Source organism: Cajanus cajan, chromosome 1, assembly GCF_000230855.2.
Source record: "Cajanus cajan strain Asha chromosome 1, NIPB_CcT2T_4, whole genome shotgun sequence".
In the NCBI taxonomy this organism is placed as follows: Eukaryota; Viridiplantae; Streptophyta; class Magnoliopsida; order Fabales; family Fabaceae; genus Cajanus; species Cajanus cajan.
Genome location: NC_138517.1, coordinates 69,689,767 through 69,699,992, shown reverse-complemented (window position 1 = coordinate 69,699,992; position 10,226 = coordinate 69,689,767). Strand labels below are relative to the sequence as shown.

The 10,226-nt window shown below is 33.2% G+C and overlaps 1 protein-coding gene across 1 annotated transcript; it reads right to left on the bottom strand.

The window, feature by feature from the left end:
• Positions 1-6,074: 6,074 nt before the first annotated feature.
• LOC109817159 (non-specific lipid transfer protein GPI-anchored 30) lies at positions 6,075-7,852 on the bottom strand. The gene is made up of 2 exons (XM_020382371.3): positions 7,370-7,852; positions 6,075-6,329 (listed from the first exon to the last, which is right to left on the bottom strand). Exons 1-2 carry the CDS (start codon positions 7,686-7,688, stop codon positions 6,217-6,219), a joined length of 432 nt encoding a protein of 143 aa, XP_020237960.1. The 5' UTR covers positions 7,689-7,852; the 3' UTR covers positions 6,075-6,216.
• Between the last annotated feature and the right edge of the window lie 2,374 nt (positions 7,853-10,226).

Below are 10,226 nucleotides of genomic sequence, written 5' to 3'. Positions count from 1 at the left end.
ACCCTCACCATAGGGTAGGTTGTTGTTGGCCATTTTTGAAATCTTGAATAACTCTCAAGAACCTTGCTCTAGATACCAATTGTTAGAAAAGAATGGCACAATCCAAGAGGGGGGTGAATTGGATTCTATGACCCTTTAAAAAATTTCAGAGTATTTAGGATCTTCATTTCACTTAAACTTTTCTAAGACTGAATTTTAAATGAAGTTTATTCAAAGACTTGCTTATAGAAAAATGAATGCTATATGCTTTCTTGATTACAAAATAATGAGGTTCAAATGTAATGCTCTAATTCAGATTAAACCATCAATATTCACACACACACGTTAATCAAGAATAATCTTCTTTAATGTTCAACCAAGATATTACTCAAAGTAAAAGATAAAGGTAGAAGAAGATTGCACAAGTCTTTTATACTGGTTCAGCCACTCCACATGTGACCTACATCCAGTCCTCAATCAGCACCTGATCAAGATTTGTTTCACTATCTCAATGAAGAAGGTTTACAAGCACACCACACATGCATATACTTCAACACTAAAGATAACCACTTTCTTGACCCCAAGAAAGCACCCCTTGTAGAAACCCACTACAAGAAACCTTACCACTTGAGAAACCCTTCTCAAGATTTTACAAGTATTCACACAGAATCAAGGAACGAATTCACCTGGAATTCAGAAGCAAATCTTAATCTTCCCCTTTCAAGAATGTGATGATGATGATAATCCTCTTTCAAAGTTTTTCACAAACGTTTTTCTTCTTGGATTCACAAAGAAAACTCTCCAAGATTGTTACAAAGACTCCACAAAAACGCTTTTCTAAATTTGATATCAGTTCTAACTCATGTCTGAAGTTTCTAAAAGTTCAAACTATTTATAAAAGTTTCAGACCCAGATAATCGATTATTTTAAAGAATAATCGATTATTTTGTTCTTCAGGTTTTTTGAAAACCATCCAAGAACAATATAATCGATTATTTTGCTGGATAATCGATTATTCCGGAGAGTTATTTATGGGATAATCGATTATTTGGCAAATAATCGATTATTGCAGCAAGACATCCCATTCTGCCTGTTGCTGGAATAATCGATTATATTTAACGATAATCGATTATTTTGAGTTAGTTTTCAAAACTTCGTTTTAAGTCTCAAAATAACTTTCTAATCTTCTTAACTCATCATCATACACTCTCTACTTAGCTTAGATATAGATTTTTCTCATGCACAAAGCACACACAACACATAAAACCATTCAAAACAATTTATACACTAATTCCTATTACATAGCATTTTCTTTGACATTTTCTTTGACTTTGTTGTTGTGCTTCTAAGTTGTTGTTGTTTGTTGTTGCCCTTGACACACATTTTGTGATCATCAAAACTTATTTAAGCTTCAACCCCCTCTAAGCTCAACAGCTGAACCTGGCAGGGAGCAAGAAGCGGAGCTGAAACCATTTTCACCTTTTGAGAAAATCATGCTAAATAAACTTGATGCGGTGATGGAAATGTCTCGAAGACATGATTCTTTGTTTTCTGGTATTCTTGACAGGTTTGATGATCTTGATCATGAAGTGAAGCTAGTCAAGACTCACCTTGGCATACCTGAAGATGAAGATTGATTCCTGTTCTGTTTTGTTGATTAGTTTAATTAGGTTTTTAAAAATTCTATTTTTGGATTTTATGTTCAATTTGGTTGTAATAGTTTAATTCTGGAACAATTTACTTGCTTTAAATTGTTGAACAATTAAATTCTGGTGAATTTGAAGTTTATTTTGATATGATGGTTTGATTGTGATTTCAAATTGTGATTTGGATGGTTGGTGCATTGATGCTCTATTTTTGAGCATATTTGTTGATGTTATGTTTTTTTATTAAAAAATATTATCTTGTGAGAAAATTGAGTCATGGTTGATTGTTGAACATAATACTCTGTTTTGGGTTGAAGAATTCTGAGTTGTCATTTGTATCTTGATTGATTAAATAATTCTGGTTGAGATGGTGTTGTTCATTGAGATTGAATCTAATGCCTATGTTATACTTGGTTTGGTATGATTCTAAGCACTTGAGGAATGTGAATATGGCTTATATTGTAAAACATAGCTTGGTTTGTTTTTGATAATGCCAAAGGGGGAGAAAGGTTGTTGTGTGTATTGTATGGTTGTTGTTTTTGCAGGTATTATGCTTGTGTGTGTATGTTTTTGCAGGTTTGGTTTGTTGAAATTAGAAGCAAAAATGGTTGGAGCCTAGATTGGTTGTCATCATCAAAAAGGGGGAGATTGTTGAGCTTGGAGGAGCTTGAAGCTTAAAGGAGTTTTGATGATCACAAAATGTGTGTCAAGGGCAACAACAAACAACAACAACTTAGAAGCATAAAAACAAAGTCAAAGATAATGTCAAAGAAAATGCTATGTAATAGGGATTAGTATATAAATTGTTTTGGATGAGTTTATATGTTGTGTGTGCTTTGTGCATAAGCAAAATCTTTATCTAAACTAAGTAGAGAGTGTATGATGATGAGTTAAGAAGATTAGAAAGTTATTTTGAGACATAAAACGAAGTTTTGAGAACTAACTCAAAATAATCGATTATCGTTAAATATAATCGATTATTCCAGCAATAGGCAAAATGGGATGCCTTGCTGCAATAATCGATTATTTGCCAAATAATCGATTATCCCATAAATAACTCTCTGGAATAATCGATTATCCAGCAAAATAATCGATTATATTGTTCTTGGTTGGTTTTCAGAAAACCTGAAGAACAAAATCATCGATTATTCTTTACAATAATCGATTATCTGGGTCTGAAACTTTTATAAATAGTTTGAACTTTTAGAAACTTCAGACATGAGTTAGAACTGATAATCAAATTTAGAAAAGCGTTTTTGTGGAGTCTTTGTGACAATCTTGGAGAGTTTTCTTTGTGAATCCAAGAAGAAAAACGTTTGTGAAAACTTTGAAAGAGGATCATCATCATCATCACATTCTTGAAAGGGGAAGATTAAGATTTGCTTCTGAATTCCAGGTGAATTCGTTCCTTTATTCTTTGTGAATACTTGTAAAATCTTGAGAAGGGTTTCTCAAGTGGTAAGGTTTCTTGTAGTGGGTTTCTACAAGGGGTGCTTTCTTGGGGTCAAGAAAGTGGTTGTCTTTAGTGTTGAAGTATATGCATATGTGGTGTGCTTGTAAACCTTTTTCATTGAGATAGTGGAACAAATCTTGATCAGGTGCTGATTAAGGACTAGATGTAGGTCACATGTGGAGTGGCTGAACCAGTATAAAAGACTTGTGCAATCTTCTTCTACCTTTATCTTTTACTTTGAGTAATATCTTGGTTGAACATTAAAGAAGATAATTCTTGATTAACATGTGTGTGTGAATATTGACGGTTTAATCTGAATTAAAGCATTACATTTGAACCTCATTATTTTGTAATCAAGAAAGCATATAGCATTCATACTTCTATAAACAAGTCTTTGAAGAAACTTCATTGAAAATTCAGTCTTAGAAAAGTTTAAGTGAAATAAAGATCCTAAATACTCTGAAATTTTTTAAAGGGTCATAGAATCCAATTCACCCCCCTCTTGGATTGTGCCATTCTTTTCTAACAATAGAGAGTTACAACTCTTCATGAAAAGACATAACTCAAGACACAGTTGTCTATAAATACCTATAATTTTTTAGAGAAAAGTGATGAACTCTATTGTGAAAATAATCTTTACAAATCACTTGGCCAAATTTGCAAAATCTCTAAAGAGTTCATCAAAGATCATGAAAGTGTAATATCCACTCTTCAAGAGAGTCATTCTATAATACTTAATAGATCATTGGATCTGTAAAGGAGAAAGGGTTTTTCTCCTTGTTGGTGTTTGAATCTCAGCACAAGGAAAGAGAGTTCCAAGGTGTTGGAGGATTCATTTTCTTGTAAGGTTTACAAGAGTAGTGGAAATCTCAAGTAGGAGACTTGAGGACTCGATGTAGGCAGGATTGGCCGAACCAGTATAAAATCAAGTTTGCAATTCTTCTTTCCCTACACTTTTAATTTCTTGTTATTAATTATAATTGTGTAGTTTGCATCATCATTCATTCTTTACATACAAATTTGTCAAAGGAAATAAATTGATAAAGAAGTAATTGGAAAAGTTTTTATAAGAGGAAATTTAGTAAACTTAATTCACCCCCCCCCCCCCTCTTAAGTTAATTGAGGCTAAGGGACTAACACTATTCCTTGAAGTATTTCAACTCCCTAAGCTCTTAAACAACCTCAAATTCAGTCAGAAAGTCCGGATTTATCTTATGTTCCTATCCTTCAATCTCCTACCCATCCTATTCCTTTCCATGCAATACTCGCAACTCACCACCATATGAAATGCAACATGTATCAACACACAAACAAACATCACTTTCAGATACATATGGTTGGAATAATGAGTTGCATGCCATAATACTTCACTTAACCAAGATGAGAAGGAAGGTGATCAGTCTTCTTCCCTCTTAGTACCAATTCAGTATAATGCCTATATAAACCTCTCAAAACATCAACCTCTCATCCCATACTACAAAATCACTACTATGCTTAAACAACTAATCAAAACCACATCAACATACAACATGCACAGAGGTAAGTACATTTCAAATCCACATCTCCATAAACCAATCCAAATCCATATAAACAACATATACATACAGGCATACATACATACATATATATATATAGAGTATATCTACCAAATAGCTCGGTATTTCCATGGCGTTACAGAAGGGCTGTCAAAACGTGCCTAGCACGCATTTGGGAAGATTCCCTTATAAAATGCTTGCTTTGGAGGTTTTAAAATTTTCTCTTTTATTTATTGTTTTTATTTATTTTATTTATTATTTTATTCATTTCTTCATTTATTATTATTTTTATTTTAGTTATAATTCTTATATGCCAATAAATAATCATGTAAATAATAGGTATTTTTTTCATGTAAATAAAATTAAATAGTAAAAGGGGATAAGATATTTAAAATATTATTTATTATTATGCTAATATCATCATAGGGTACCGATTTAGGACAGTGTTGGGTGCCTAACACCTTCCCTATACGTAACCGACTTCCTAACTCAATTCTGGCTATGAGGACCTTTATTGTAATTTCAAAATCTTTTCTTTTCCGATATTTTGAGTAAAATATTGTTAGTGACTCCTTTGAACTTTTTCAAAAACCATTGATTAAGGATTAGTCTAGTGTCTGGACATTCCCTAACCGATGAAATTTTCAAAACAGAAGTTCAAACCATCTATGGGCTATATTGAAATTTTTATGGTTTCGACAGGTATGACCACACGTGACATAGAATGTGCATTTTCTATGTTGTGTGTGCTTATATACATTATAGAATGTGGGTGTCAATGTAATTATCATTACATTTGGTAATCATATTATTACAGACATTGATCACCTGACATAGAAAATGAACTTTCTATGTCTCGTATGTCATAAAATATCTAGACATTCTATGTGGCCAAATTTATAACAAGTCCCAAGGTGACATAAAATGTCAAAATAACCGACATAAAATGTCCCATACATAATAATGAAAGTTTAGGTATTAAAATCACATAAAGAAAAAAGTATTCATAGACTAAATCAAAAATCAAAAAGGTTATAGAACTAATATATATATATATATATATATATATATATATATATATATATATATATATATATATATATATATATATATATATATATATATATATATCAAAGATTGTATAATTAGTGACAAAATCGTATAAAAAAGAAAAATAGCTTTGATTGTAACCTAATCAAGTATGTACGAAACATACTGTATCGAGACGTGTTATCCAGATATCTTATATTTGCTCAGTGTACTTCAAACCACTCGGAAGTTTGTATAAATTCAAACGTACATGTTATCTAAACATGTGATTAATCTCGGAAAATCATATGTAATAATTCCTCACTTCCAATATTTTCCATTTTAACGGCACAGTTTGTTTCTTTTTGAAATGTCCATTAATTCGTATATAATGATTCGTCTCCTACCAAATTTCAGAACTATACCAATAAATAGATATGTATTCTCGACATTGAACAATTTATAACACACTCTAATTAAGTATATAACCAGAAAAATAGGGAAAGGTAAATCAATCTGTTCCTTTAGTATGAATCGAAAAAAAAAAAAAAAAAAAAAAAAGCTGTTCTTTTTGTTATATCTGTGCAACAATTGACGAAACTAAAATCATTATAACAACACCAGGAGACACGTGCATCATCAACTTCGTTGCGGAGTTTTGATCTGAGTTCGTCGGGCCAGAGGAACCTGAAACAACACATATACACACACCATTTACTTAAAATAGTAAGAAAAATGCATATATTCAATTTCTTCGCATTCTTTATTGTCGATTAAAATTTTAAAATTTATGAATAATTAAATAAGTAAATCTCATACAACTTTTCAATTTTAAATAAATTGAAAATGATAATTGTTTTGAATGAATCTTTATCAAAACAACGGTATCAACGTGACTGTTCTCCGTCAAATTTTATCTTATATTTTTCGAATTTTTTAATCAATGTTTATTTTCGTAAAAACTTTTCACTGTTCTACCTTAGTTTACGTGTAATTTGTCAATCTTACCATTCGTGACATTTATAAATTCTTTTGGTTAAGAAGAAAGAAATTGAATAAAGAAAACTAGAAAAGAGAGAAATGATAGAATAGAAATGAGTAAGAAATAAATAAAATTTGGAGTGTTTGATTTAAAAGAAATTGAAGAAAAATTAAAAAGATAGTATTATAAGTTGTTTTGTTTAGATCAAACTAGATTTTTATTTTTTAAATTGATTAAGAAAATCAATTCCATTGATTAAGAAATTAAGAAATCAATTTAAGTTACAATGATCATAATACATTATGTAAGCTTATGACGAAGTGAAGAAATACTTCTATCAATATTATAGTAAAAAAATTAATACATTATGTAAACCAACTTTAATCAGCACGTGTTAATCAATTAAAGTTGGTCATTTACCTTAGAATAATATTATTTCCTTGTCTGAGTACACATGGTTGAGTTCCACCTTAATAAAAAAAAACTAAATTTCTTGCTTTTTTCTACTCAAGTTAGCAAGGAGCAAAAATAAGTGGGATTGACTACTTTTTTTACACCTACTCTCTCTACTTCATACATATCAAACAATCTCTTATTTTTACTCCTTTTATACTCCCATGTATTTCATGCCTATTTCTATTCCAACAAATATAGCGTTAAGAGACGTTATAATAAATTTTAGCTAATAATAAATATTGTATATAAAAGCTTGTGTTAAAAATTAAGTATCAAAAGGAAAACATACTATTGAGGCAAGACAATGGATTCACATGTTTGCCACATCTACCAGGCAATTGCTGAGCCTCATTGATATTAATTCCAGCTTGCTCTGCTTCCTTTGTGCCTCTATTGCTTACCAAGCTACATAGGCACCCTGCATCTGATTCAATCACAGATTTAAGTGGCTCACAACAACTATCAGGTGGGTCTTCAGTGCCATTGAGGTAGTTCAGGCATGGTGAAAGCTTGTTGAGGCAAGAGCTTTGTTGAGCACTTCCTATTGGGATACATGTTAGAAGCACAAGAAATGCAATGCAACAAAGTTCTCTCAACATGGTTTCCATTTTCGTTGGTGATGGTTATAGTATGTGCCCTTATTGTACGTAAGGTTTTATATGTGAAGAGTGAAGCGTGGCAATTAGCTAGAGAAGGAGGAAAAAGTGATTTGAAAATGATGGTTAATTAAGAGTTGGTGATCAAACTTGTGTCCAAATGGTTGACCCTTTTGGGCTTTGTTATTTATTTTGTGGAAGCGTTTGATGGTATGGCTCATAGTTTATTGGACGATGCCACGAGAAAGGGGATAGTTGGACAGGTGAAGCTACTTTCGATTCATTTTCATTTTTCAAAGTGCACGGATTTTCAAACATAGGAAAAATGTTGGTCTGGTCGGCTATCCTTGGGACCGTTTATAGCAAAAGGAAATCGCTAAGCAAACAATTATAAAAAATAAAAATAAAAAGTATAATATGATTTTGGTCGCTCAAAATATTTTAGAATGTTAGTCTACATATATATATATATATATATATATATATATATATATATATATAGATCACACAAGCAAATTAACCACATATATACTATATCATCTATTGATCTAAGTGACCAAAACCATCACTCCATTATTCTCCTCTACAAGGGTGTCTACTACATCTATAATTGTTGATTGACGTTCACATTATTCTTAAAAATCATTCAAACATGAAAAAGAATTATCTATAGTGGGGTAATTCTCAAGTCATCTCATCCTTAGTCTCTATACTGAAGGACCCCTGAATTCCCACACATAATTGGCTCCGTTACGAAATGCTCGAGATGGTCGACTAAGTAACTTGATGTTGACTTGGCAGATATGAAATTCTCGGGAAGGTCGGCTAAGTAATTTAATGTCAGCTTAGCTGGCACAAAAGGTTCAGGATGGTCGGCTAAGTAACTTAATGTCGACATGGTAGGCATGGTCGACTAGGTCAACCTTCATGACGTGCTTACCAAAGACGCTCTAAGCAAGTTTAGTTCCCTTAATGCACCGGTTTTGCCCCTAATTTTTTGGGGCTCATTCCCCTAATCATAGGCTAACTACAACTAGTATAAATAGACCCCAACAAGGTATGTAATTCGACTTAACTATTGCATTTAATACATCAATCCCTTATTGACTTAAGCGTTAGAGTGTCTTTTGTTGGCACCCCTACCTCGAACTGCGTAGAGCAGAACATGAGGACCTCGACCGAAAGTTAAGACCGTGACAATTAAGTGATTAACAAGGTGTGTCTCCTAATACAGGAACATTTGGAGGCCGAAGAGACTTTTTTAGCACCTTTAAAATCTATTTACTAAGACTAAGACATGGTAGTTACATGCAAAGGACCTTCAACATTGGCCCAACCGCCCCCAAATACTAAACACCATCTCAGCATGCCCAGACAAGAGCAGTACCCTTACATAATGCCCCAAATGCAACAGGAACCCACACAATAAGAGGGTCAAGTAAACATTGAGGACCCGCCTGTCACCACCCGCCGAAACGGACCTTGGCATTCGCGACGATGGTCGGACTCTTTTTAAAAGGTTTGAAAAGTGATGGATTGTTAGAACGACTTATTCTCAAACTGAGACCTCATCGAACTAACAATTTTATTAAATGATTCACTAATCCATGTTAATCCCAAGCGGGACCCTCCATAGATTAGTGGTTTTCGCAAAAGGTAGGGTTCTTGGAGTCGCCACCAATGTTTTACTCAAAACATTGGAAAAAGATTTAAGGCAATTGATTTTATAAATCAACCTTGGCCATTACAACCAGAGTTGGGTAAGGGAGTCGGTTACGTGCGGGGAAGGTGTTAGCACCCCACAACGCCCCTTTCGGGTTCCCTATGACGGATTATTTCATAAATAACAGTGTAAAATTACTAAATTACCCCTATTTATTATAAACGATTATAAATTAAATATCTACATGATGACAATATTAAATATGCGCGACAATCAGAAAGCAATAAAAGAAGGGATTTTAAGAAAAACCTCTTGAAGCGTGCTTTTATATATCTAAACAGATGTTAGGAGGCTTTTTGGCGCTCCCTCCCACTATACACTCGCTCGTTCCTTCCCTAAAAATTAATCTTTACTATGGAAATCAAAAAGATTTCCCTTCGACTAGTTCCAATTCTCAAGCTAAATGCTTAGAACTCAAGAACTTCGTCGGATCGGCTCTCGGAGAGAATTCTAGGGCAGAACACTGCTCAAAAACCCCAGAATACTCAAGAAGAGAGTCCAAGAAGTGTGAAAAAGTCAGGAATGACGTCCAAATGACGTCCTATATATAGGGATGAGGCGCAGTACGGCCTCTGGAGTCAATACGACCCGTATTGAGTTTTTGAACTTCAATACGGCCGTATTGTAGTTCAAAATGTGCAGTACGGCCGTACTGAACTCCAAGGAGGCCGTATTGAGCTCCAATCTTCCCACTTCCTTATTTTTAGCTACTCTAAGACCTCTAAACCTACAGATAGTCATCCTATGGTCTTCTAGGAGTCCTTCTGGCTGACTTCCCTTCGATCTTTGAGAGTCTTCGAGTCTTATTTCTGACCCGGACAATTTTA